The 26,640-nt window shown below is 46.7% G+C and overlaps 13 protein-coding genes across 13 annotated transcripts; 7 read left to right on the top strand and 6 right to left on the bottom strand.

Annotated features, from left to right (window-relative positions):
• Nucleotides 1–204: 204 nt before the first annotated feature.
• Nucleotides 205–2,959, bottom strand: GGS25DRAFT_497088 (tRNA synthetases class II core domain (F)-domain-containing protein). The gene is made up of 9 exons (XM_049261591.1): nt 2,346–2,959; nt 1,896–2,277; nt 1,706–1,784; nt 1,518–1,622; nt 1,107–1,382; nt 974–1,040; nt 893–925; nt 677–755; nt 205–602 (listed from the first exon to the last, which is right to left on the bottom strand). Exons 1-9 carry the CDS (start codon nt 2,722–2,724, stop codon nt 452–454), a joined length of 1,551 nt encoding a protein of 516 aa, XP_049116090.1. The 5' UTR covers nt 2,725–2,959; the 3' UTR covers nt 205–451.
• A 333-nt stretch (nt 2,960–3,292) lies between these two features.
• GGS25DRAFT_523210 (Prefoldin alpha subunit) lies at nt 3,293–4,040 on the top strand (the record flags this gene model as incomplete). The annotated part of the gene is made up of 5 exons (XM_049264382.1): nt 3,293–3,317; nt 3,398–3,565; nt 3,642–3,751; nt 3,817–3,934; nt 4,006–4,040. The coding sequence occupies 5 exons, from the start codon at nt 3,293–3,295 to the stop codon at nt 4,038–4,040; spliced, it is 456 nt and encodes a 151-aa protein (XP_049116089.1).
• A 222-nt stretch (nt 4,041–4,262) lies between these two features.
• On the bottom strand, nt 4,263–6,278 carry GGS25DRAFT_523209 (uncharacterized protein; the record flags this gene model as incomplete). Its single annotated transcript, XM_049264381.1, has 5 exons — nt 4,263–4,737; nt 4,795–5,082; nt 5,145–5,710; nt 5,777–6,200; nt 6,259–6,278. The coding sequence occupies 5 exons, from the start codon at nt 6,276–6,278 to the stop codon at nt 4,263–4,265; spliced, it is 1,773 nt and encodes a 590-aa protein (XP_049116088.1).
• A 920-nt stretch (nt 6,279–7,198) lies between these two features.
• Nucleotides 7,199–9,809, top strand: GGS25DRAFT_497052 (P-loop containing nucleoside triphosphate hydrolase protein). The gene is made up of 3 exons (XM_049261590.1): nt 7,199–7,788; nt 7,867–8,318; nt 8,381–9,809. The coding sequence occupies exons 1-3, from the start codon at nt 7,429–7,431 to the stop codon at nt 9,765–9,767; spliced, it is 2,199 nt and encodes a 732-aa protein (XP_049116087.1). The 5' UTR covers nt 7,199–7,428; the 3' UTR covers nt 9,768–9,809.
• Nucleotides 9,810–11,549, bottom strand: GGS25DRAFT_497051 (WD40 repeat-like protein). The gene has a single exon (XM_049261589.1). It carries the CDS (start codon nt 11,405–11,407, stop codon nt 9,968–9,970), a length of 1,440 nt encoding a protein of 479 aa, XP_049116086.1. The 5' UTR covers nt 11,408–11,549; the 3' UTR covers nt 9,810–9,967.
• A 130-nt stretch (nt 11,550–11,679) lies between these two features.
• On the top strand, nt 11,680–13,050 carry GGS25DRAFT_346583 (ankyrin repeat-containing domain protein). The gene is made up of 6 exons (XM_049258003.1): nt 11,680–11,915; nt 11,984–12,009; nt 12,260–12,362; nt 12,421–12,434; nt 12,498–12,597; nt 12,807–13,050. The coding sequence occupies exons 1-6, from the start codon at nt 11,861–11,863 to the stop codon at nt 12,950–12,952; spliced, it is 444 nt and encodes a 147-aa protein (XP_049116085.1). The 5' UTR covers nt 11,680–11,860; the 3' UTR covers nt 12,953–13,050.
• GGS25DRAFT_346625 (uncharacterized protein) lies at nt 12,890–13,960 on the top strand. Its single transcript, XM_049258004.1, has one exon. It carries the CDS (start codon nt 13,149–13,151, stop codon nt 13,785–13,787), a length of 639 nt encoding a protein of 212 aa, XP_049116084.1. The 5' UTR covers nt 12,890–13,148; the 3' UTR covers nt 13,788–13,960.
• GGS25DRAFT_346550 (uncharacterized protein) lies at nt 13,961–16,441 on the bottom strand. The gene has a single exon (XM_049258002.1). The coding sequence runs from the start codon at nt 15,843–15,845 to the stop codon at nt 14,133–14,135; it is 1,713 nt and encodes a 570-aa protein (XP_049116083.1). The 5' UTR covers nt 15,846–16,441; the 3' UTR covers nt 13,961–14,132.
• Nucleotides 16,442–16,823: 382 nt separating this feature from the next.
• GGS25DRAFT_497043 (putative alkaline phytoceramidase) lies at nt 16,824–18,768 on the top strand. The gene is made up of 8 exons (XM_049261588.1): nt 16,824–17,172; nt 17,239–17,277; nt 17,416–17,563; nt 17,660–17,799; nt 17,866–18,076; nt 18,144–18,278; nt 18,362–18,376; nt 18,472–18,768. The coding sequence occupies exons 1-8, from the start codon at nt 17,071–17,073 to the stop codon at nt 18,612–18,614; spliced, it is 933 nt and encodes a 310-aa protein (XP_049116082.1). The 5' UTR covers nt 16,824–17,070; the 3' UTR covers nt 18,615–18,768.
• Nucleotides 18,769–19,012: 244 nt separating this feature from the next.
• GGS25DRAFT_497039 (Prefoldin) lies at nt 19,013–20,129 on the top strand. Its single transcript, XM_049261587.1, has 3 exons — nt 19,013–19,137; nt 19,209–19,375; nt 19,475–20,129. Exons 1-3 carry the CDS (start codon nt 19,108–19,110, stop codon nt 19,644–19,646), a joined length of 369 nt encoding a protein of 122 aa, XP_049116081.1. The 5' UTR covers nt 19,013–19,107; the 3' UTR covers nt 19,647–20,129.
• Nucleotides 20,130–21,175: 1,046 nt separating this feature from the next.
• GGS25DRAFT_523202 (uncharacterized protein) lies at nt 21,176–22,792 on the top strand (the record flags this gene model as incomplete). Its single annotated transcript, XM_049264380.1, has 4 exons — nt 21,176–22,276; nt 22,331–22,378; nt 22,438–22,495; nt 22,656–22,792. 4 exons carry the CDS (start codon nt 21,176–21,178, stop codon nt 22,790–22,792), a joined length of 1,344 nt encoding a protein of 447 aa, XP_049116080.1.
• A 26-nt stretch (nt 22,793–22,818) lies between these two features.
• On the bottom strand, nt 22,819–24,597 carry GGS25DRAFT_497036 (solute carrier family 25 member 38). The gene is made up of 4 exons (XM_049261586.1): nt 24,075–24,597; nt 23,055–23,979; nt 22,933–22,983; nt 22,819–22,839 (listed from the first exon to the last, which is right to left on the bottom strand). The coding sequence occupies exons 1-3, from the start codon at nt 24,109–24,111 to the stop codon at nt 22,956–22,958; spliced, it is 990 nt and encodes a 329-aa protein (XP_049116079.1). The 5' UTR covers nt 24,112–24,597; the 3' UTR covers nt 22,819–22,839; nt 22,933–22,955.
• GGS25DRAFT_346334 (Dor1-like protein) lies at nt 24,363–26,259 on the bottom strand. Its single transcript, XM_049258001.1, has one exon. It carries the CDS (start codon nt 25,947–25,949, stop codon nt 24,636–24,638), a length of 1,314 nt encoding a protein of 437 aa, XP_049116078.1. The 5' UTR covers nt 25,950–26,259; the 3' UTR covers nt 24,363–24,635.
• Nucleotides 26,260–26,640: the final 381 nt, after the last annotated feature.

Genomic DNA, 26,640 nt, shown 5'->3' with positions numbered 1-26,640 from the left:
TTTATTATATGTTTATAGCCTTAAAAAAGATATATTATAAGTATTTTACTTATATTTAAAATTTTTTAATACTTATAAAACCTTTTAATATAATATTATAATAATAAATTAAAAAAGTTTATATTTTTAAAGTTAATTGAAATTTTAAGATTTTAAAGATTTAATTATATAATTAAATTAAGCTAAGTTAATTTAAAAAAAGAAACGCTTTAAGCGTATATAAGGGCATATGATAAATGAGCTTATTAAAAAGTAAAAGAGAAGCTATTCCCATTTACCAACGCTTGGCAATCCCATATCTTATAAAAGGAGATCACATAACATTTGAGACATTAGGGTTCATGAGGCCCATAAGGGCCAAAGGCCTTGTGAGGTCTTAGGGCCTTACAAATACATGAACATGAAATTTGTGGTTTAAGTTCACTGAGATAAATTTTTAATTCATTTCTCTTTAGTCTTTGTCTAATCGTACAGCAGGGCTACTTTCCACGAAGTTCAAATCCACCTTATGTCCTAATAGTTCCCGAATATTCGAAATACCGTACTTAATCATCGTCGGTCTTTCCAACGACAGACCCCATCCATATACACGCATTTCCTTCCTGTAATAATTGTTAGTACGCATATGTCTGCATTGTGGCTCCGTCACAAAATGTGTTTGAGGGGTAGCACGTACGGGAAACCCATGGACTCGAGCATCTCAGGCCGGAACATTCCGCTATTCCCTATCTCAATAAGCTTACCGAGGCCCTTGTCTGCAGCACCTAGTTAGAAAAGGCCTAAAATGAATGAAGGACTGTTGTTTAATCGTTGATATGATTCATCATTGGAGTGGACTATGTATACAGTACTTGAGCAGCACCTGTAAGTTAGGATATGGGTAATAACGTACGATACGAGAAGATCTCCATGCTCGGTTCAGTGTCTAGTAAAGTCAGCATCCCTGCAGCGGTTTGTGCAGAGCAATACTCACAGGGGTTGTAAGCAGGCTTATATTTGAGGTCTGTTATGCCCATCTTGCCAAAGAAAATATCCATGAACTAACGCGCTGTCAGTGACCCATCACGCATGGCGTAACCATCAGGCTGGAGATGATCTATACTTACTTCCATAAGGCCCCCAAGAGTCAGGTTGGTGTCAGCAATGACACCTTCAACCTGATGGAATTCTGCCAGATGAGTTGCATCAACACTCTCGTTTCGAAACACCCTATCGATGGAGAAGTACCGCGCAGGTGGTGGCACTCCGTCGGGGCCTCTATTAGCTGCCAACTTATGGAGCATGTTCGCGCTGATGGCTGTTGTGTGAGTACGTAGGACAAGCCGTAATGACTCGTCTCCAGACCATGGATACCGGTACCCAATCGACCCATATTTACCATCCTATCCCCAACCACATAATTAGCATATATACATGTTTGATCAAGTTGTAGCGTTGTACTACAGCGTTCCAGGACATAAACTCATGGACTACGGTGGTGTGCTTTGATCGAAGGGCTACGTTTATATGATACGCACTTGATGGACTGCCTTCACGTTCTCCCAATAAGCATCATAATCCTTCTCATCTTCGGGTGATGTTGCTCGTGGCTTGTCAGCGGCCTGGGGATCGGAAATATAGAACTATATCCAGAAATATTTAGCTCCCAAGTTAGTTTCGTATTTCGTTGTGTTGAGGGGTGGTAAAGGAGGTGAGCATCGCGTACGGTGTCTTGTAAATCACGGGCCGGGTGTTGTTGCGGTACGAACAGGGCATCGAAGTTCCAGAAACCAGATTCGACAAATCTGTTATGAACGGGTACACGTCAGTGAAATTCCAGGCAGCTTCTAGGTAGAGTAAGGGACTGAACAGTCTCGTAGTCGTGGTAATATGTAAGTGATCTGCTGGAAACCTACCTATCAGTTGGCATCTCTTCGAAGCCCATCTCGAAGAAAATCTGTCTGAACTCGGCGCGGACCTTGTTGAGTGGATGCAAGGCACCTGACCGTTGATCAGCGCCAGAAGCTTTGAAGTTGTAGGGCTTGAAGGTGGCCGTCTTCCACGAGCCCGTTGTGATCATGTCGGCAGTCAGGTCAGTAGCCTCTTCGGGAATTTTGAGGGCGAACTTGGGGCCTTTATGGATTCTGAAGCTGATGATCTTCTGCATCCTGATAAGCTTGCGCTTCCTCAAATCGGCTAGCAGCTTGACATCGGGGTATGTCCGTGTCGCCTTTATAGTTTGCATCTGCTCTTTGGTGATATCCTGTATCGACTCTGCCGTGGCCTTGAATTTACCGTCTGCAAAAAGAAGATGCTGGTCAGAGATTCTCCTACTGTGAACGAGAAGAAGAGCAAGGGGTGCGCACCCTTGGTTTTTGATATCCATTTCTCCTTGAATGCTTTGCCTTGTCCAATCTTAACGATGTTCTTGTCACCAATGGCTTTTTCTAGATCTTGCACGGTGAGGCCATCGACTGCAGAGCGCAGAGCTTCAAACACGCGTGCCTCATGACTGCCATTGGCCGCGATTAGCTCGCCCTCGGGTTCTAATATGGCCTCCTCTCGTTCTATGGTCTCGTAACTGACCATGTCACGGGAAGCCAATCGATCTAGGGCCGCTTTCACCTCGGCGAAGCCCGCGGTAGGGAGTGCTTCAGTGGATAGGAGCGGAGAGGAATTGTCGAGGGATTGAAGAATATGGGTGGTGAGATCCCCCGAAGAGGGACTCACCGTCGAAGACGCCATTTCTTAAATCAAGAATTTTCGCGTGTGTCCAGTCATGCAGTATTTTTAGTAAATTTCAAATCTTGGGAATGCTGAGTCTATGTCTTTCTGTGATTTCTCTTTCTTTTTTTTTATAAAAAAAAAAAAAGGTAAATCAATCTGTTCGCAATGGTTATCTAGGATAGTTAGGGTAATAGGTAGACAGCTTGAGTCATAAACTTTTTTGACTGTTTAACACACTGATGATACATGGTAGCAGTTATTGATTTCTGACTTGCCCCTCCTAGCCCCTGCCCCTCCCCCTCCTTCCCTCTTCCACCCCACCAAAGGAAAAGTACGTACTACCCTTAACCTACTAACTAGGTACCTTCTGTGCGTAGTACCTATTAAATGCATCTATATGTATGCGTATGCAATTGACGTACATAGTTCGCTTGTAACTTCAGACTTCAATATCTCGAATGTCTCCAATGTACATACATACCACCAACTACATACATACCACAAGTTCATGTTGCATTTTCACACCTCTTTACACTCCTTTATTTTATCTCAGTACATTTGAGTTCTCGGTCTTCGGTCCTTTGAAATGGCGAGTAGTAACAGTGAAAGTAGTATGTCTCTCTCTCCTGTTTAAAATCTTATTTGATATCATGGTACTCTTAACTAATTGCTTCTTCCTCTGGCGCGACAGTCAACCTTGACAGCCTCAGTGCCCAACAACTTAGCCAAGTCAAGAAGCAACTCGATGAGGAACTGGAGCATCTAACCTCCTCCTTTGCCCAATTGCATGCCGCCCAGTCTAAATTTCGAGAATGCCTACGCTGTGTTCAGGACAAAAACAAGTCACCTGCTCTTCGGGGTGCGTTTTCCCTTATTCTCATTCTCTCAGACTTTATATGTTATAGAAGACGAACCGATGAGCTAAGAGAAAATAGAGAACAACCCGATTCTTGTTCCCCTTACCAATTCCCTCTACGTGCGCGGTACACTCTCGGACCCATCTCACGTCGTCGTAGATATCGGCACCGGATTTTACGTTGAAAAGGTGACCACGACAGTCTATGTAGAAGACATATATATACTACAGCAGATGCTAATCTAAATGCGTAGGAGACCAAGTCAGCAGCAGAATTCTACGAGAACAAGGTGGGCGAGGTGGGGGCAAGTATCAAGGACCTGGAATCAATCGTCCAAGGTAAAACGAACAACGTCCGCGTTGTCGAGGAAGGTATTATTTACCTATCATTTGCTAGTCACACCCATTCCCCTGATAAGTAGCTGACCTGATCGTACTATTAGTTCTGAGGCAAAAGATGGTTACCGGAACTCAGTAGACACCATCGTCGTAAAAGGCGAACGGTGAGTTAGTCTTAAACAGTTTTTTGAATCATGCTAAGATCGAAAACTCAAGTAAAGCCTAAGCATTAAGCTACCAATAAAAGTAGAACAGTTGTTATCATACAGCTTCCTCGTCATTTCCCTTCTTCCTTTTCTCATGACCACCGTCATCTTGCTCCAAAATACAAATTACACGGGCTTAAAAGCGGCCAGTCGATCTAAAAGAAGGCATCAAAACAGTCGCGAATCTCTCCGATCGTCTGTATGAAGCTATTGGCCCGTTCGGCGCCGCCACCCTCGTGGCCATCGAGTAGAAACTCCAGCTCATTCCCCCAATTGTTTCCGGCATCACCATCTACCGAATTCCAATTGTCTGCAGTGACACTGATCCCCAGATCAACGGTTGGCAGCTGCTGCATGGTAGCAACGCTGTCCCATCGGTGGTTGATGGCGATCTGGACAATGTATGAGGTCGATTTCCATCTGAAGCGGTATATGGTCTTCACAGCGATATTCTTGAACTTCTTCGCTGTCTCGTTGAACGGGAGTGCCACGTTAGGGTAGACGGAGGGATCGTGTGGCTCGTCCCAGTCAATCAACTCAATCTTAGCTGATCTTAAGTACTTGACAACTTCGGGAAACGCCTTTGCGCCTTTCTCCTCGGTGACAGCCACCAAGCCCCAGTCTAGGTTCCTGTTAACATGGTTAGATAGTGCGACCTTTTAACACATTGTTCAATTGTAAACTCACTTGCCAAGGCCCAGGCTCTTGACGTCAAGCTCGGGGAAGGAATCGTCCCCTCTACAGGCTGTAACCTGATAGAGGCTGTATTCCTTCGGCTGTGCGCCTCTTGCACCCTCGATGCCCTTCATCTTGATTGGGGCGGTGAATATGATACGATTGGAGTGTATCTCGAATGCATATTCAGGCAAGACATCCGCCGGCGAGGTTATCTGACCTCGAATAGGCTGTAGAAGACCGTTGCCCCCACGTCTAACGAAGTCTAGGACCTCCGTGGCCTGGGACTTGTGCCCAATCCTACTCGAATATGTTAGCTCTGTGGCATTATCATTGATGACTTTAGATATATGGCTACTCACTCAGTCTGCAATAATCCAGAAACACGGGGATTCTTCATCAGGTTCTGGAAGTCGTGGTACTCGTAGGCGAGCTTGCTTCGAGGGTACGATTGCAAGATAAACTGGCCTAGATTGACCTTTAATGCGAGTGACCCAGGAACACCACCAGCCTTCTTGAGCCCAGTGTAAAGGGCAAACCGCAGACGTCCCAAGTAGTTTTGGGGATCAACTGGGACTTCTAGACCAACGGCGGTCTCTTGTCCTAGCTCTAGCTTTGGGCGTTTACCACCGCCCAAAGGATTGTCATGCAGAATGACTTGGGAACCACTGTTGACTCGAGTTGGCGGTTCTAGAAAAATACCGTTGACGTTGCTCGGCATTTTCATGGTCAAGCTGTCGGCCAGATCTTGGGCCGCACCAACAAGCTCCACCATGTTCTTCCTAGGGGCGATAAGCTTCAAGTAGGAGCCCCGGGGTATGCATTGGAGCTCAATGTGGTGCTCCTCTGCTATTCGAACTAACCCTTCATGCACCGCCCCAAGCACAGCTGGCTCGACGCCTGGGGGATGTGAAAGGACGAAGTTGGCCTGTAGAAAGATTTAATATTAGTTGATAAAACTTGAATATGACTTTTTGTGGCTACAAGTACGTACTTCAATTAGCTGACCATAGTGGGTATCCTCGATACCGATATGAGTTGCTCTTCCTACTAGGTCATTGGTATAGCAATCCGGAAGGGTTAGGGCATTGAGGGAGGTAGTAGCCTCGATACTCATTCCAAAAATAGGAACAGGAGCATGTGTGTCCATCGGCGAGGCATTGCTATCATTGTCGATTGTGGTAGTAGAGGTTGACATGACAGACGACATACTAGGGCTATCTTGGCCCTGAATATTGGTGCCTTCTCTAGGAGAGGCTGGTGGGCCACGTGGATCATAGGCATCGGCATCTAGGACAGGGCAAGATCCAAGCCTGGCTTCGTCCTGAATCGAGCCTTCAAGAAGGAGGTCGACCGATGGTGCGGCAATAGCAGAGCCATTGTTACCGCGGGTCGCGGGTCGCGTAGGTGACGTGTCACTAAAAATGGCATTAGATGCGGTTTGATTTTATCATTCAAGATTAGAATGAAACTTACATGTCTATCAATGACTCCATTGTCGATTGTAACTGTTATCTTCTTTGTAACAGAATGTATTGATTCTGGATAGCGATTAACGGAGCGTGTATGAGTAAGGGAAACTGATGGTAGGTGAATGAGAGGAAGACGGTAGATGGAGGAATGTTTTGGTTGGTGATTTCTGTTTATATATTTTTTTTCTCCGCCAGGCATCAGGAATCAGGAATTAGGAATCAGGTACGAGGATTGGGTGAATCGGTTTACCTTATATTTCAGGTACGTTGATCTGTTGACCTGGCTCCTTAGGTATCAGGGTCTCAACTTTCGAAGTCGATTCTGGTGCACCTACTATCAAGCAACTATACTGCCCCGTCTGTAGTAGTGCCTCAATGTTCGTACATGTAGTAACTGACAACATTTGAAATTGAACTTTGTACCTAGGTATCTGAATGAGGTATCTGAGCGAGGCATCTCACAGCATGTAGTTGCTTTATTTGTGATAGCAATGATGGGCTCTACACAAACACAGTCAACAGTACTTACCTTGGATGGATGGAAGCAGCATGATTACATACATAGTACATGGTACTAGGTACTACAATACTACACACATATAACCACTATGTACGCATGTGTGAAATAAAATATATACTGGGTAGGCGTCAGCTAGGTTCATGACTTCAATGTTATAACCATTGTGCCTACCTTTATATTTTACGAACATTAACATGTCCAAGTACATATAATGTATGTTTTTAGACATTTTATATGAAGCTGAGCATAGGCAGGTACATGGATTTTACATAGTTGTGAGCACATTAATACCAAAATAAGGTTAAGCTAGTCACGTGCACCTTCCTAAAGTAGAATAGGTATCACGTGAGCCAATAATGAAACAAATAGCTTTGAAATCTGTGGAGTTCCTGACACGTGAGTTCGCGAGCAAGTGGGAACTTAACGTCAAGTTCAATTCGCGTCATGAACTAACTCTAAGCAAGGGTCTCCCCTTAAATACATGCTACACTATGTACATACTATGTAATCCTACGTACATAATACTATGTATGTAGTACTATGTATTCAATCTGAGTACCTACCTACTTGAGATCAACAGATTTACAGAAATATTTTCTGTAAACTTTGAGAATTGATTGGCAATTGGTACTTCTCTCACCTTAGCAATTTTAGATGGCTCGACACCGTTCGACTGCCGCTCCCGGGGTCGCTAGAGATGACTCGGATGATGAACTGGGTATTGATGACCATCCCTGGGAGTGGATTTACCGCCAAAATCAGCCCTCTGCTTCGGCAAGTAAGAGAAAAAGGAGTGCCCAGCATAACATTGTTGGTGCTCGTATGGGGAGCTTCGAATGCTATGTCGGCGACTGTGTTCTGTTAAAAGCTGAAGGTTCTAATGAGGCATGGGTTGGCATTGTTGCCGAATTCCGCGAAGCTGACGAAGACGGGGATAAAGCTGCCAATTTCCTCTGGTTCTCTACCGAGAAGGAGATCAGGAATAGTGACCGAAAAAGGACTGACTTCTTACCGGTTCGTTCTTCAATATACATCTCACGTGATCAAACCCCCTAGCTAACTTATTCGTCATGCTGATTCTCCTGAGCCTAGAACGAACTATACATCACCCCTTCTTCTGATGTCAATCCACTAGCTTCTATCAATGGAAAAGCCACCATTCTATCCCACCAGAAGTTTCTCCAACAGTTCCCAACAGGCAAGGTCCCCCGTACCTCACCAGGCTACAATAAGACCTTTGTCTGTAGAAGAGGATGTAACTCGAGAACTTCGACGTATACTCCCGAATTCGTTTGGGAAGATGTCTACCACGGTAGAGAAGGCGATATAGATGATTTGGTAGAATTGGTGCGAAGCGGTACGCGGTCGACAAGAAAACGACGTAATCAAGATATGCCGATTACCGAAGCCGACTACGTTGCTGCTCCGCAAGGACAAGAACTAGATGAGGATTATCCCTCTGATGATGCTGCTCGATCTCGAATTCTAGTCACGCCAAGAAAGAAACAGAAAACAACACGGGTTGTAACGCCTTCTAATCGCCGGTAGGTTCATATTGCAACAAACTCACGACATAACCACAAGACAAACTGACCTATGATACTAGAGTTGTAGTGAAAAGGGCGTTGGAGTTCACGCCGCTTGCTACACGCACTATTTCTCCCACCTATCATCAGTCTTCCCCCTTTCAGATCGCCAGGGCTCAACTGCATGTGGCTTCGGTACCAACCAGCCTGCCTTGCAGAGAATCCGAATTTGCATTAGTCTACTCACATCTTGAGGCCGCCATCACTGACGGGTCTGGTGCATGTATCTACATATCCGGTACACCGGGAACCGGGAAAACTGCGACGGTGCGGGAGGTAGTATCCAAACTAGACGAGGCGGTGCGGTCCGATGAGCTAGACGACTTTATATTTGTTGAAATCAACGGCATGAAAATCACCGATCCACACCAGTCGTATGCTCTGCTTTGGGAGGCACTGAGAGGACAACGGGTTAGCCCGAGCCAGGCGTTGGACCTACTGGAGCGTGAGTTCAATAATCCTAGCCCTCGTCGGGTACCCTGTGTCGTCTTGATGGACGAGCTCGACCAACTCGTCACCAAGAATCAGAGCGTCATGTATAACTTCTTCAACTGGCCTGGTTTGCGACACTCGCGACTTATTGTGCTAGCAGTAGCCAACACGATGGACCTTCCCGAGAGAACCCTCAGCAACAAGATCAGTAGTCGCCTAGGGTTGACGCGCATCACTTTCCCCGGCTACAACCACGAACAGCTCATGAAAATCATTCAATCGCGACTCGAGGGCGTGCCAGGGAACATTGTGGAGCCAGATGCCGTCCAGTTTGCGAGCCGCAAGGTTGCTGCTGTGAGTGGCGACGCACGACGCGCTCTTGATATTTGTCGACGGGCCGTAGAGTTGGCCGAGGCCGACGTCAAGGCGTCGGAACCTGACCCAACGACCCCGAGCAAGAGAGCAAAGGCGAAGCTAGGCGAAGCAGACAGGACGGCCAAACCTTCGCGAGGCAGGGTCACCATTGCAACCATCAAGCGAGCTATTAATGAAGCGACTACCAGTCCATTGCAGCAATACTTGCGTGCTCTTCCATTTGCGTCCAAGTTGGTTCTCGCGTCTCTTCTGGTGAGGAACGAACGGACGGGGTTGCCTGACAGCACTTACGGTGATGTAATCGGGGAGATGAACCGGGCTCTTGTATTGGATGCCGGAAGCCGTCAGGTTCACTTGCTTAAGGGCACGGAGGATAAAGATTCCACGTTGGATGCAGCCGCACAGAGGAGGGTAGCCAAGCTTGCCAGGCCAGCAGGAGTCAGTGCTGCAGCTGTGGACTTGACTGGAGCTGGCATTATCATTCTGGAAGGCCAGCGACCTGAGCGGCCAAGTAAAATTAGACTTGCCGTGGGCGACGAAGAGATCAAACTTGCATTCAGGGATGACCCTGAGATCAGGGCACTGGGTATCTCATTTTAGTGTACATATGCGTAAACCACACCAAACCGAGAAATTTACGATATTTATCTTTACAGCGTTCTAATATTATGTAGTTCCTATCTCCTTCCGACCTAGTGCGTAACTAGAGGTTGTCGTGACTTATAATCAACTCCACTAACCCCCATACTCCCCTTTAAGTAACTGATGCACCACGCTGTATACATGACCGTCTTTCTCATCTAATGCTTCTGTCTGCCCAAGGTCGGCTTCCATTCTAGTGGGTGTGTTTCGGGCGTGGCTTTATCATCTTGCTTCCATATTTTGATGGTTTTGTCCGCCTCGCCAACAATAAGGCGCATACCTGTGCGGTCAAAGGTCGAGCTCATGATGCCGGCCTCGGCATCCAGGGATCCTGGCTGGGCAATAGAATCCAGAGCTTGGAATCGATGTCCCGATTTCCAGTCCCAGAAGCTCATAGAACCATTATCTCCTCCAGAAAACAGGACGTCCTCATTGACAGCCAGAGAATTAATGATGGCATTGTGCCCTTCGAAGTTGCCCATGAAGGCACCCTCTGGGCACTTCCATTGCTTAATGCTGCTGGTGCTCCCCGTAGCAAAGGTAAATTCGGAAGGGTGTAGTGCGAGGGCGCGAACGCCCTTTTTGTGGTGGGTGAGGACACCCATGGTCTTGCCGGCGGCCAAGTCCCATAACCTTACCGTCGAGTCGAGTGAGGCAGTAATAACTTGAGGGTCAGCTTCTTGGCATTTGACATCGGCGACAGTCCCCTTGTGGCCGGATAAGACGTGGATGTTGCTGCGGGTGCGCATGTCCCACACCCTAGCAACGCCATCTCTCCCGCCCGTGACCAGTACATCAAGAGTGGGATGAAGCGACAAGGTGTAGACACCGCTTAGGTGGCCGTGGTAATGCCTAATGACCTTGTTGGTCTCCAAGTCCCAGCACTTGACCATCTTGTCTTCGCCGCAGGAGAAGAGATAAGGGTGCCGGGGAGATACAGCGAGGCCGCGGACAGTGGATATGTGACCGGTCAGGGTCAATCTGAGGTTGCCGGTAGCTAGGTCCCAGATTTTGATAGTTCGATCGCCGGCACCACTAGCAAACCATTGGTTATGTGGCTCAACCGCAAGACTTCGAACCCAGCCCAAATGGCCTGAGATTACTCTCATGAGCTTCCAAGGTGGATGCCAGTCGGGCTTGACTTGATGTGTCGCTTGAGCGCGGGCGACGCTTAAGGCAGTCGACGAGTTCGCATCGGATGATGACGAGGTAGTTGGTGGTGGTCTGCGTATTTGGACGAGGGCATTGGATCCTGGTTGAGGTACATTGGTGCTGCTAAGGGGTTGTGGTATGCCTTCGATTAGCTTTTGTGTCTTTTGCTCTTCTTCATTCGCTGCTGGCCTTTTCCCCTTCTTCCTGAGGCTCATAGCAGTGGCTTGCTTCTGAGATATGACAGATGGTAACTCTCGGACGTGTTGATACTCAGCATGGAGGCGGACGGATAGTGCATCTTTTTCGCGTTGCGATGGTTCATTTGTGTCTGTCGTTAGTTTGAGCTTCTTTCGCGCCGATCCGCCGGATGAGTCTGTAAAGAGCGTTTTGGATCGTCGAGCATTTTCTATCATAAGATTTCTGAGATCTGGTTGGACGACCTCCATTATGGGGTATCTTGAATTGTGGTGGGCTGAGAAATGAAGCGAAAGGATTGTGAGATGGCGCGAATGAGAGAGAGATGAAAGGCAAGAAATCAAGAAATCGAGAAATCGAGAAATCGAGAATCATGACCGTGGCGGCAAGATGTTTGGCGCGTGTATGTAAAAGAAAAGATAAGATAAGATTGGACTAAGCTGCCTATGTACATACAAGCCCCAATAGATACATATACTAGGTAGGTGCAATACTTCTGGTTACTACATACGGTGTATTCACTATTCACAGCATTCAATGTTCAACTCCAGAGTCAAACGTTCCCGACTCTACCAGGCTACCAAATACTTTCATCCAAATTTTACCAAAATACCTAGAAGACACTACCTATCTTTTTGATATAACAGTAGCATTCGTAGGTAGTGAAAAACAAGTAGAACGTCTGAAAACTGATAACCAAGATCATGGCAACTGATCAGTCAAAATATGCCATACATGCTGCTGCTCGAGAAGGCAGAGGTAGGTACAATATATCTAGATTTGATTTATATTCTAAATATCCCTTAGCAAGACTGATCGAACAATAGTGTCCGTTGTCGAGTCCTTACTGAATGTGAGCTCCGTCAAATTCTCCAGCTCCGGTGTATTCCGCCTAATTGCTGAGCACTTGGACAGGTAGACCCAAAGTTATCTCGTCTCAAGGATGACGACGGTCGCCTTGCCGTACACTGGGCTGCATCTGCGAATAACTATCCCATTGTCTTGCTTCTGGCTCAGCAGTCTGATTTTGATCCAGATGTCGAGGTAGGCCATGTCATGTCATATCATGCTGCTCTGCCTCTAACCCATCTAATCATATATAGGATGGCAGTGGCTGGACCCCGTTGATGATTGCCGTGAGCGTAAGAGATGGGGATGCTGTCGTAGACCTGCTGCTTTCTAAGGGCGCCGATATAAACCAAAAGAGTGAGGCCCGCCCCTTTGCCCATCTTGTATAGCCGCTCTAGAAGACTAACGTCAATAGATAACAACGGACAGGTATGCCGCTAAGCTAAAGGAATAATACACAACGAATGTTGCGTGCTGATTATTATAACGTAGACAGCTCTTCACTTCGTCGCCTCCAAGAAAAACCTCGACGTGGCCCGCAAACTCTTCAACTCGACTCCGCCGGCTTCCGCAAGAGTCAGAGACAAGCGCGGTCAGTATGCACTACACCGAGCTGCCGCCGTAGGTTCGGTGCCTATGATAGAAATGCTACTCAAGAACCATAGTCCCATCAATGCATCTGATAATGCTGGCTACACAGCCCTGCATCACGCTGTCGCTGAGGGTCACGGTTCGTTCATCCCCTCTACTAGAAGGCATAATTATGGATTGCCTCCCTGAATCAGCTAACGAGGTTGCCAGGGAATGCCGCAACAGCACTACTCAAGAACGGTGCAGAGACGGACAAGCGAGATTCAAATGGGTGTTTGGCCCTAGATTTAGCACCTGATAAGGAGGTTCGTAAATACATAGAACGGGAAGCTGAGATACAGGGGATTCAACTCTGATATAGGACGGAGCCATGAGTTTTAGATCCTACCATTGATCGCGTTACTAGCAACATACCTAGGTTAGGTTCTTCATAGACCAAGTTATGTACTCATAGTATTTATTTGTATTTCTACTACACATGTATTGCCTATACCAAAATCATAGGTACGTAGTACGTAGTACGTTGTAGAGTAAGGCAATAATTAAAGCCAAATGGCTTGTCTCTACTTTATCGTTCTCTCAACGAGGTCTCTATACATGGTTTTCACGTCATCCACGTCCGCCCGCAGCTCCTCCACCAGTTCGCTTTTCTCCCCAAGCATCTCCAATGTGGTTTGGTATCTTTCGTTGATAGACGCCACCTCCAACTCCAGTTCCTCTACCTTTTTCCTGGCCCCCTTTTCGGCCTCGGCCTCTTTCATTAATGCAACGATCTCCCCGCGGGCCTCGTCCCGCTGGCTTGAGATTCTAGCGAGTTCCTCTTTGGCCGACACTTTCTCGCTCTCCAATCGGCGAATCACAGCGCTCATTCTCTCAACCAGTTGCACTGATGGCCCAGCTGTCATTGTTGACACCGACATCATATCTTGCAAAATATTATGTGGAGAAGCGGGAGTCTCCAGGTTCTCAAACACGTCATCTCTATCGGCTGGATGTGTTGTAGGTGATGCTAGCATATCCAAGCCACCGGACAAGGATGGTGGCGTCCCTGCCTGTGCTGACGCCCCAGGAAACAGGGGAGACCGGATAGGAGGCTGTGCTGACGGCCGTCTACCCGACGACGGTCGTTCGGCCGGACTCGGGTCGCCATTGCTAGAAGGCGCAGAAGTCTTTCGAAGCCTTGTCGGGTAGCTTTGCAATCCAAGGAAATCTCCACTGAACGTTCTTTGTGGCGCTGACAATAGGGGAGACTCGGGGCGGCTCGTGATCCGGAAGGCATTGGTTGGGACTTCTTCCAACCAGCTTCGTCGTTCTTGCTCTGCTCGCTCGCTTTTTTCTTCTTTCCAAGATGCCCGCTGTCGCTCCAACTCGGATCTCGCCTCGGCTAAAGATGTCTCAGCCTCTTCGGCTCGTTTACGCAGAGTCTCAAGCTGTGATTGGTACGAGGATAAATCCCGTTGAACGCTGGGAAGCTGGCTCTTTGTCTCTTCCAATTCTTCCTCTTGCCGCTTGGCTCGGGAAGCCTGGTCATAATATTTATGTCAGTATATACACATATATAGGTACAATAGGTATATATATTTCTCGTATTTCTCTCCGGCAGGATTGATTGCTTACCGTCTCTCGTGCTTTTCGCCTCATCTCCGATTCGCGACGCAACGCCTCGTCTCTTTCCTTTTCTAAAGCCGCGGACTTGGCTATTAGAGATGCTTCTATCCCTTGCCAATTCTCACTCGCTATAGCATACTGAGTTTGAAGAGTCTCTATCTGGCGAAGCAACTTTGCTTGCGTATCACCCACGGCGCCTGAAGAAGCTTCTTCTGCCCGGACTCGGAGAGTCTCCAACTTGCTTTCAAGTATCTGGATCTCTCCTTTCATCTCCAACTCCATGGAGTGAAAACGTTCCGCAGCCCTATCTGCCTTTTCCTGTAATTCTGCTATCTGTAATTTGGCGCGATCGGCTAGTAACCCCTTTTCTACTTGCAGAGCTGCAACTGCATCTTCTAGCTCCTTCACGCGTTCTTGGCCTGCTTCCCGCAGTTGATCATTCAATTTGGCAGCCGTGGATTTGGCTCGATCTGATTCTTCCCGGAGTCGGTTCTTGAGATCAAATATTGTGTTGTCTTTCGAAGTGATCTCAGCCCTCACCTTTTCCAGGTCTCTCCTAAGCTGGCTTATCAACTTCTGCGATTCTGCATTTACTTTCTCAACGTCACCCTGCTCGTCAAGTCGCTTTCGTAAGATGATAAGCTCATTCTCCAATTTCTGGCGCGCCAGTTTCTGGTTATTAATTTCCTTTTCGTTCACAGCAAGCTCACCCCTCAATTTCTTGATAATACTTCGATGCTTTTGCTCTGTACTTGCAAGCTTTTGCCCTTCTTCCATCAGCTGGGCAACTTGTTGGTCTTTCTCAGCAAGTTTTCTCTCTTGGCTGCCCGCCGGAGCGGCGTTAGCGGCATTCCTTGCAGCCTCTGACGCCTCGCGTGCCAGATACAGAAGCTTAGCCTGCAAGGCATCGACCCTTTCAACATGACTGTGAAGTTCTTCCTGGTGCTGTGCATGGCTTGTCTCAAGGGACTTTTCGAGTTCAGTGATACGCTGTTCGTATAGAAGAGATGATGAAGCGATTTCAATTCCCAAGATGTCTGTAGAAAACGACACGTCGGTTGCCTTTGGATTTTCCTCGGCTCGAGCTTCTTGACTACCTCGTAACAAAATATTGGTATCATCATTCATAACTTCCACATCTTTTACAGGCGCCTCCTCATCGGCGGTAGGAGTTGATGGCCTCACCAAAGCGCCATCGCTAGAAGCAGAAGGGGCAGATGCTCTTCCTGCCACACCTTTTTTCGAGATGTACACTCCCTCGGCGCTTGATTGTGGCTCTGTCGCAGAAGATGTGGTAGAAACATCAGAGCTAAGCCGGGGACCTATTTCTACACTTGATCGGGCGGGGGATGATTCTGACCTTTGCGCAGCGTTTTTTGCCGCGACGGCTCGAGCTAATCGTTCCTGCAACCTATCGTTGTTTGATCTGGAGGGTGTGGTGGATCGGACTGATGCACCTACGGTGGATGCAGTAGTAGATGACGTCGATGGGGTTCTCGTTGGGGTTCTCGCTGGTCGTTGGGTAGCTGCTTGCTTCAAGGACTCTTCTTCTGAGAGAATATTATCGAGACGTGCTTCAACGCCTGCGACTGCCTGGGACAGAAATGAGCCCCATCGTGAGGATTTCTGGGGGGCCGACATATCTCAAGTTTACAGGCTCGGGCTTTTGGATGGACAAGGGAAAGCGAGGAATTTCAGTAGGCGATACTATCGCACGCAAGTGATTTTGCTACACGGTGCTGAAGATGAAGTCGGCGCATCGTACAGGACTCTTTTTTCCTTCCTTTGCTGAACAGCTGCTGACGTGTCACAGCAATGAGGCAAATAAGAACCAGACCAGTCCTACCGCCCAACTACCAGTAATGTTTGGAATGAACTTCGCATGTAGATTTTCTTCTTTCTATGTTGTCGTTTTAAAGGGGGGGCTTAAACGGTTTGCAGGTCGGCTTGGTATCGTGGCACTTGTAGTCTCTCAAACAGGTCTACTTTGTAGATATTTATGTGCCAAGGACAGAAAGAACAGTGTGGTGTGTAACCGTAGAATAAATTGGCACGGATACGACTACCTGAGAGTGTTGCAGGAAGTGTTCACTTAATACGCTCGATGGTAAGTTGAGGTAGTAGTTGATAGTTGGTTGGGAGAAAGAGAAGGTATAAAGCAGATGTTCAGATGTCGTCAGTTACTAAAATAACATGCATGACGAATCTGATACGCCCGCGAAGCTGGAAGATTGACTTTATTGACTTATGTAACTAGGACTGATCCTTGTTATCTACATAGGTACCTATATATAGTTGCAACAGGCTCGGTGCGCAGTACATAACTACAGCCCTACCAGATATAGTATCAGATACATAGTACAGTGGATACGTATGCACTGGTTATATGAATGGACATCAACGTTAATTAACTATGTCTACTATTAACTAATGTAAAGAAGTTTCCATCCAAGCAAGTCCCACTAATACATGTATCATATGTAATTTATGTACCTACTATGTAAGTATCGGGTACCTCTTATACTCACATGCACATCAGATGCTTCAACATTAAAATGTTCCGTGTCTCACAAAGTAGGTGCATTCATACTATTACGTACCTAGGCATGTACGTATATAGTATAAAGTAAGGTACTATGTAGGTAGAGTACTATGTAGCTTAGTAAACATTTGTATGGCACAGCTTTAATGTTCAGCTTATGAACCTTCAACACTTACACTTACATTTACACTTATACTCTTCCCTTCCTTCTGATTAACACTGAATTGTCTGTCTGCTTAGCTTCATTCGCCTTTGCATTCATTTAGAAATTACCCATCTATCTATACCAATATTCGAAGTACCTTTAGGAGTAAGGCGGTGACCATGTCCATCAAAAGCCTCCTTGAATCCTTGAGCTTTCCCTACCATGAACCTCGGCATGGTTTCTGGGGCGAGAAAACGTCCACTTTGAACTTTTGTGAAGAGGTAAGTTGAGAAAACTTATGCCTTTTACCGTCAGCTAGGTTTATGAGAACTAAATATTTAACTTAGGACTATGTTATGAGTTATTACTGCGCCGAAGTCTGCAATGTAAATCAGCTACAAATCTTTCCCTCTTCCTTCTTTCCCCCTTTCCTACTCTACTACTCTTTATGCCTAGTGACGATGATCTTCAGAAATGAGGAACATATAAAGACTAATATGTTTTGCGCGACGTTTTGCGTGTAGACTTTGACCAATGCGCTCTTCGTGTGGCTAGGCTATAGGGGCATCCGGAATTGCATCAAATATTCTCACCCGCTTATATTCATCATCACCTTCGCCGGGTATATGATTGTCGGCCTCGGTTCTACACTCTTTCATGCCTCTCTTAAGTGTAAGCCTAACCGGGTGGATCATTGCTGTGCCCAACCTCCCTAATACATAGACTCTACAACTCTTCGAAGACCATGGTACCCTAACATGGCGGTAGATCCCATGCAGCTCATCGATGAGCTTGCCATGATTTATACAACATGTCTCATGTGTTTCGCTACCTTTTCGTATGGTAGATCTACCCGTTTCTCTTCTCTCCTCGGCGTCGCACTTGTCGGCCTTGCGTGGTTCATCACGGTTTGTTTCCTACCTCCTTTCTCTCTGTTCTGCTTAGTTGACTTGGATACTGACAAAGGACGTTAGGCTAGATATTATAAGACCAAAAATCCTCAGTTCCACCAAGATGCCTACGCAGTTCTCACCGCTTTGGTGGTATTCTCCAACTTATGGATCATGGAGCGACAACTTCGACCAGCGCTGAGGAAGAGGGAGGATGCTCGACAAGGAGGTCGCACTCCGAAGCTGCCGACGGCCAATGAGATGGTGAAGCAGATGTGGGTCATAGTTGCGACAGGTAAGCCACCAGCGCCGGTTATGGTGAAAGCCTGATTGGCAGACCAGTCCTGTTAATGTACATATAGGCCTCAGTGTATTCCTAGGCGGTTATCTCATCTGGAACTTGGACAATATGTACTGTAGCGCAATCCGGGAGTTGCGACATGAACTGGGGCTCCCCTGGGCGGTAGTACTCGAAGGACACGCTTGGTGGCATCTCAGTACGTTTTTCTTCTTTTCCTTTCTCGTTCGCTTTCTCTTATTCGTCGGAGTTGATTGCTGATCTCAGACACTTGAAATTTAGTGACCGGAATAGGTGGTAAGTGTTGTCCCCCAACATTCTGACTTTTCAATGGACACATTCCTGGCATTTTTGTATGGACGTTGCTCTGACTAACGTAACCGCTTTATTAGCATATTTTTATATTATTTGGCGTATATGGATTCACCGTTGCCTCGATGGCGACGAAGATAAATTTCGGCTTAACTGGCCTTCGATGATCAGCATGCCGGAAGTGGTGACCATACAGGACAAATGGAATAAGAAGCAGCAATAGAAACCAACCCGCCTCCTCGTCAACCCCATTAGTCTTCATCATTGTATAGGTACGTTACTCGATAAACAAGATGCGCGGTAAGTTGTTTTTTAGTTTAGCGATAGATAGATATCCAGATAGATGAAAGCGAACAATGCATTTACTATATACCTAGTAGTGTTGATTATTGAGGTTTTGAACATGCACATGTGCCTAGTAGTTAGCAGGTACTTGTAGGTAACGTAGCAGCTACGCAGGTAACAACTTTCAAGTCACATCATTAACATGCATATAAGTGGGCCAGGTACCTCTCTAGGTACTTACTGTACCCGGTACTTCAAGGTTCAATGTTATCCGCGTGCGCGTAAGTAAAAAGAAAAGCCCCACCATCGTAAGAAACAGTATTAGCTAAAAACTATAAGCTATTAATTCCAACTTTCTCCATTATACAAAAAGAAGAACACCAATAAATAAATAAATAAATAAAAAATAAATAAAATCCTTCTACTGAAAAATGTCGATTTCTAACGAAGCATTGCAGAAGGTACGCCGTCTGAATATACGTTACGACATGATGAGAACATGACCGCTCACGACGTTTCTGAATTTTTCTAGCTGCTACGGGAGGTTGAAACGCAGGCCATCGCCGCGCAGCAGCAAATATCGCTCGTCAGAACCCAGCAGACATCCAAGCAGCGCGAGCTACGAATGGCGCAGCTAACACGCACCGAGATGTCTTCTTTACCGGCGGATACCCACGTTTACGAGGGGGTTGGCAAGATGTTAGACTCTCCTTCTTTTCATTTCTCTTACCCCTTTTGCCCCTTTTGCCCCTCGCATTCCCGGTTCGCTCGTAACTAACCCTAATCTTCCGAATACAGGTTTGTCGCTCTCCCCGTTTCTGACATGAAGAGCAAATTAGACACACAGATCAAGGAGGTGGAGGGTGATGTGGACGGGCTAGGCAAGAGGTTGCACTACCTCGAGGTTTCTCAGAAGAACAGCAAGGATCAGATCGATCGGATGCTCAGAGGAGGTGTGAGCTCTTCTTAGGTCAGATCGGAAGAGCCTCGTTACGCACGGTAGCATAGTCATTGCCATGGCGTTGCCTACTGGAGTCGGGCTGGACTGCAAATCATGCGTGTCAGCTGCGCTAGAAAATGGGGAGAGCAGATCTTTCAAGTATCGTGTATTTAATCTATCGCCTCTTGACAGCTTTTTTTTTACTCGCTAGTATCCGTGTATTTGTCTGAATTGTAAGAGGGTGCTACACGAACAGGCATACAAACAAGGAGGCGAAAGAGCACTGCGCAATGGTAGAGGGGGGGGTTACATAATGACGGATACGATACCTATTAACTACATGTCCATGTTCATCTCTTATAGACTTATATTATTGATTAAAGTGCATGCCTGGAAAGGAAAATTGAAGGCTTAAAGCATTGATGCTCTAACTTTAGTATTACATACTACCCTAGGTACGCATGTATTAGGCTACTATTGTTATATGATACATATGATATGCATCCATTGATTTCAGCCCCTCACCTTTACTACACTACAGTGACTACACCAACTATATAAATTTGGCAGCCTGCTCTAGGTAAACATATACGTACCTAGGTAGGTTACATTGTCGGTACGGTCCACTTCTTTAAGCTGACCCTACGAATCAACTAATCCTGTGCTTCAAATCCAAATTTCAGCCCCCACGATGCTTGGCATCGGTGTTGGTACAGTACAATGAGTACATACATTAATGAAGCTGCCCGCCGTCGTGATGTACCCTGTTCCGAATTTCCGGTGAGATGCAGCAGCTTGGTAATAGTCCAGTGGGTGGTTGGCTAGTAGTACTAGGTACATGAAACGCAGCGCCTATCTTATTAAGGTATGGGCAGTTGAGGGTCGACACAATCGGACACATTCATACTTACCTAGGGTATGTATTGTACATGGCGGAGGGGGGGTTTTGAAGGGAAGAAAGGGAAGAAAGGGAAGGGAAGCCGAAGATAGAAGAGCCATTCAGGTTTCACTACATACCTTCATACATCATGATATAGAATACACAACACATGGCATATACCTACTCACCTGGGCCCTGCAGGGAGGTATCTACCTACATACATATGTAGTACTTAGGAAGAGAGAGATATATATAGTACCTATCCCTACTAGATAGTGCATACCACCTAAGTGACCTAACCCAGGTAAGTAACACCCATGAATAATAAATGAGGTTGCCTTCCCCGCTCTAGTACAAGCTTGGAAGTCTTCAACTATCAGCTGTGCATACAATAGTACTGACTTGAACTTCTTAAACCCCCCCCCCCCCCCCCCTCATCTTCCTCTTAATGACCTGACCGACTCTCGATCATCCCCCCCGTATGTAATTCTCTCACTCTCACTCACACACACTTCCCTCAATCTACTCATCTGACGTTTTCTTATCGTATTTATATTCATACTTGTCCTTGTCCTTCACCCGTATCTATTTGACGGACAATTACATAGGCCTTATTTTACATAAACAAAACAGAGTATATTAAAATATCGTCACCGTAGTTCTTGCGGTTACAATCAAGATGAGCAGATACAGGGGGTATTCCGATGACGAGTCAGATCTCGACATCCGTGTTGAGCACCGCCATGTTTCCCCTCGTCGTACTCCTATTGCTCATTACGTCGATCCCCGCTCGTCTCGTCCCCGTTTTGATCCCAGCCCGCGCCCCGAGGACCGTTTCCTCGTCCCCGCGAACGAGCGCACAGTTGTTACTACTCGGCGCTCTGTCTCACGCGATCGGCACTCTGAATCCCCAGCTACTAAGGCGCCTCAGCCGCCGCCTCCTCCTCCTGTAATCATCAACAACCGCATTTACAACCACTCTGACTCGGAATCATTATCTGACTCCGACTCCGAGCGGGAGTACAAGGTCTCCCGATCTAGATCTCGTCGTCGTGGGCATTCACGTGCCTCTTCCGGACACTCCCGCGAACTGGAGCGCGAACTGGAGCGCGAACATGATCGTGATCGCTTCGCGCTGGAGCACTTGCGCCAGAACTATGAGCACGAAATGGAAGTCCAGCGTCGCGAGTACGAGCTCGAGCACACTCGGAAGGAGCTTCAGGAGCTAAAGTTAGCTTCTCAGATCGAAGAAGAGGAAAAACGTCGGAATCGATCTTACCAGGAAGAGCGCGAGCTACGCGAGGCCAAGAAGGAGCTGGACGAGATCAGGCGAGCTAAGGAACAAGACGAATATGAGCGCCGCGTCAAACAGAAGCTGGAGTATGATCGACTCAAGGCAGAAGAGGCTGCTCTCGAAGAGAAAAGACGCCGCGACAAAGAGGCCAAGGAGATCATCGATAAGTACAAGAAGGATGAAGCCGATCGGAGACTGAGAGAGAAGCAGGAGGCTGAGGCCCGGGATAAGGAGTATAAGGCTAAAATGCAAGACCAACTGCTCAAATCCGGCCTCGATGAGAAGGAGATCAACGCTATCCTTGCCGGTCAAAAGGTCCGAAAGGAAGAGAAGGAGAAGAAAGAAAAGGAGAAGGAGAAGGAGAAACAGAATGAGAATACCACATTGGTGGAAAACAACCCGCGGCCTATCTACACACGCATGGCCAGACGACACTTGTCGATAGAGACTCTAAGGACCTTCAATCTTGACTTTCAGCTTGATCCAGTAAGTATCTATTGAATGGCACCTCTCTCAACTAGGTCTAACTTTGGACTGTAGGATCCCGACTACGTTTTGATTAAGAGGTGGGTATCAGAGCCGGAGCAGGTATGCATATCCCCTTGTATTCGTCGCATGAGACCGAGGGCTAATCTGAGTTAATCTAGGATATGCTCTGGAGACACACCAAGCTCATTCGAGAAAAGCGATCGGGGAAACTCATTCGTAAGTAGACCTCTAGTAAACTCTGTTACTCACATGATACCATCGCTAGGAAAAGAATCAGCTACCTAGAACTGGGAATAAGAAAAATATAACCCCATGCTCAGGAGATTGTTTCAAATTCCTTAAACCAAACAACAACTGCTAATCAGAGACACTATAGTGACCATAGAGGATAAGGAGAAACGACACCACCATCATCATCTTGAACCCGAGTTCGAATGGGTCCGCAAAAAGGAGCGAAGGCGGAGCCGATCCCCTTCTCTATTGATGTACTTGGCTGGAGGAAGGCCATCATGATGTGGGAGAGGGGTTCCTTAGGTATATAATAATCCGGTTCCTGCAATCTGCAGTTGATGAGAGACGACTATACCACTTTTTTTTCTTTCTTCTTTTTGGAAAGATCAAGCACAAAGCAATTATAAGCAAAGACTTCATACCTCGTACTATAGAGCTATCCACATCATGAATTTGGAGCAGGCAGTTCGTGCCTTGTGAGTAGGGAGTTTGTCTTGATTGGAGTTGAGTTCAATAGTTTGTGTCGGTACCTGATCATATATACCCCGTTGTATTTTTTTGCTGTAATGTCGTTTCTGCTCTCCGAATGAACTCCTCGTACAGCATCCATGCCAACGCCGAGCTCATGGCTTTGCGCGTCATGCGCAGAGCGAGTCCATCATAGAGAGACCGTACGCCTTCTTCTGTAATCAATTTACGGCAAGCCTGAACCATGTTCCGATATTCACGTGGCTGCAGCTGTATGCGCGTCTTCACTGCGTCAAATGGATTTGATATGAAGGAACATGTAGCGCCAGCGAGGGCCCCGGAGCTGAAGTTAATAGTGGCGGACATGGAGCTCGCCATACCAGCGTCGGATTGCTGGTGATTGGTGACTGAGGTCGGAAATTGCCAAGAACTGAGATGCTTCTTGAACTGCTCATACGAAACCACGTAGAGTCCGGCATACGGAGCATCACGGAGAGCGGTGGCACCAAAACCGGCGAAGAAACCTGGAATGCGTTCCGTCCTATATATATCCTTTGCGGCACCGATGATCGAGTTATACGAATACAAGTTGGACTCGTAACGAACCTTGATGACGGTGAGTGGCATCAGAATAAAGCCGGCAAAAGCACGAGCGAATGCCCCGGCCACGAGGTTGGCAGTATTAGAAAGCTTAGGGAGAGACGAGGAAGATTGACGTGAGTCAGTGACGGGCACGGTAGCAAACGGCAGGGTTGCCGCATGCTGCCGAATAACGTTTAAAGTAGTGAAATAAATAGCTGACCCGACTCCGGTCCGTAGCGCTGAGGGAACGGTGCCCCTCCAGAACGCAGTCAGTGCATTGGGAGACTTGGCGATATCTCTTATGGCAGCTCTAATCGAGTGAGAACCTGACTGCTGAACGCGGGTCTTGAGTAAATCGAAAGGTTGTAGAAGCACAGCGCCTAGTGTTCCGGAACCTAGACCGGCTACAAAATGGAAGGCTGCGTAGAAAGAGGAATGCCCGTCAGTCCCTTTGAAAATCCCAAGAGCATATTATTGGAGCTGTAGAAAATGAACTTGATCGTGCCATGCTTACTCGATGAAGACTTGCTAGGGGCAGTCTTTTGCGACATGATGAATGGAGTATATTTGGGTGGATGATATGAGATAGGGATGAGATGAGTTGAATCCTGTTGAGACACAGGATTCGTTTTATTGTGAGGCCATCCGCTTTGTATGGCAACAACTTGGAAGCAATGAATTTAGACACTGTAAACTACATATGCCAATAGCTCTGTATGTATCTTATGGCTGGAGCTCTTTGGGAAAGCTTTGAGGTTTATTTAGTATTGAACGTAAGTTCTTTTTTGGGGGGGAAGGGGGGGGGGGGGCGGCTTTCAATGTTAAGTTGATTGATGTCTCGAAAGCCTAACAGGTATTGTGTACCTAGGGCAGGCAGGCACATATCGAGCAAAATAGAGACGAGACGAGTCACCTCACGTCATCGGTGAGAGACTAAAAAAAACCAAACCCCCCCCCCCAAAAAAAAAGAACAAGGGTAATAGCAAGGAGAGCCAATATGGCCTACAAGCATACCTAGTTATAGACACCTACATATTATGGATATATGCATGCCCCCTTAAACCCGTCTTCATCATCACGCCTTGATGGGCTCTGGAGAGCCTTTTTCTTTGCCTCCGACAATCGATTCTAGTCGACCAGCCATATGTCGATGCCGTCTTACTACCTCCACCCACTCATCCTCTGCCTCATCACCAGCATCGATAGTGGCCAGTAAAACTCCAAAATCTCCCCCAAGACGCCCCAGACTTCCGGCACAGTAGAGAACCTGTGTCAGGAGACTGTCACGGGATGGCTGATCTCTAATAGATGGTAGATATATTCGCAATGTCTCCATCAACATCTCTATTAGATGAAAAGGGAATGTTGATACCGCAGAAGGTATGGGCTGTAGAGGGTCCGGATCTTCTGTCTTCGGAGCCGCCTCACTTGCCGGCGCGGGAAATATACTTCTAAACATAGAGACGATAGCAAAGCTTTGCTCTCTGAAAATTTCTATGTACCGCTTGAGATACCGTTCTGTCTGCTGGCCCCCAGACCATGTGCTCCCAGGTGGGTTCTTCTGCTGTCGGATCCTTTCTTGCTCAGCCAGTTCGCGAAGTGGTTCCAAGGCAGCAAGCATATTAATTAACGTGGATAGACGGCACACAAGGAACAGAGCCCCTAACCCGCCACCATTGCCAGTGACACCGGTAGAGTCTAGGTCCGGTATCACCCTCCGAAGCCAACTGATGGTTCTCAAGGCAGATGCAAGTTTGAGACCGGGTGTGCGTAAGCTGGCTATTAAATTCTTGGCCATAGCCTGCATAGCCTCGTCGGCTTGCGTAGATACAGAGGTGACTAAACATGAATCTGCATATAAGCTATGTAGTCGACGAATGTGACTATTGAGATCTAGGGCAGATGCATAGTTGGCGGCAGGGGCAGAAGAGCCGGTGGTGATGGCAGTGGATAGTAAGGCGGGGAGGTCTAGGACATCGACGAGGCGTTCAACATTTCTCGATAACAATAAGGCTCGCTTTCGAGCATTAAGTATATCATTGTCACCAGACTTATGATAGGTGGTTGAAAAGTGAACAGCCTCATTATCTAACCTAGGTATGGCGGTCGTCAAATCATTGATGGAGGCTGCTAGGATGGGAAGCGCAGTGCGAAGATGTGAATGATTTTGGGCGGAGCTGATGATAGATTTATGAGAGCGCTTGGAAAGCGACTGAAGAGATAAGAGGAGAGAGTGAGAAGACTGAGCCAATGATTGGTGTTCGATGGTATCTAGTTGAGAAAGGGGCATAGAAGCCAGAGTAGAAAGATATTCGAGGGCAACAGGATCGTTTGGACGACGATCTGCCGCACTAGGCGGGTTCAAGAATTCTTGAAAGAAATCGGCCATATTGTGTTTGGGTTGGCGTAGTAAGTGAGTACCTGTCAATTAGGTACTAGGTATTTAGGTTGGCATGCTTTAAAGGCTTTGAAGAGTTTCTTATACTTGGATGAATTTCAACATGGGATGAGGTTGTTGTTATGTATGTAGTATATAATTGTGTTGATAGATGTTAACTATTTTGAGGATGTAAAGTTCAATGTATGCATGTAGAATACACTGTGCAGCATCTACGTAGGTACATAGCTACTAGTAGGTACTACCTACTAGGTAGGTACTAGGTAGTAGGTAATAGCCTGCCCCAGGTGTACAACTTGTGTTTGCATAAAGGTATAATGAATAACTATTATACAGATGCCGAAATTGAATTAACAGTTGCATTAGTAAATACATAGTGCGTATGTATGTATCTATTAGAGACCCACTATAGCTTGTTGCTGTTGGGGCAAAGTATATAAGTGAGGACAGGTACTTTCAGCCATTTATCAAACTTAATTGGTGGATGAGCAAATTTGAAACTAAAAAGGTTGAGACAACCCCCCATCCTCTAGTCCGGGTCGGGCCATTAATGAACAATATTGAACATTAAAAGTTTCCGTTCGCACGTACCTAGTACCTATTAACAGATCAGTACGTACCTACTATTACATAGTACATAGTAGTTAGTTATATAGAAGATAACGATAACTCGGGATGCGTT

The sequence above is a fragment of the Hypoxylon fragiforme genome, assembly GCF_022984875.1.
Source record: "Hypoxylon fragiforme strain CBS 206.31 chromosome Unknown GGS25scaffold_6, whole genome shotgun sequence".
Taxonomy (NCBI): Eukaryota; Fungi; Ascomycota; class Sordariomycetes; order Xylariales; family Hypoxylaceae; genus Hypoxylon; species Hypoxylon fragiforme.
The sequence above is the reverse complement of the archived record's forward strand: the minus strand, read 5'-3'. Positions and strand labels throughout refer to the sequence as shown.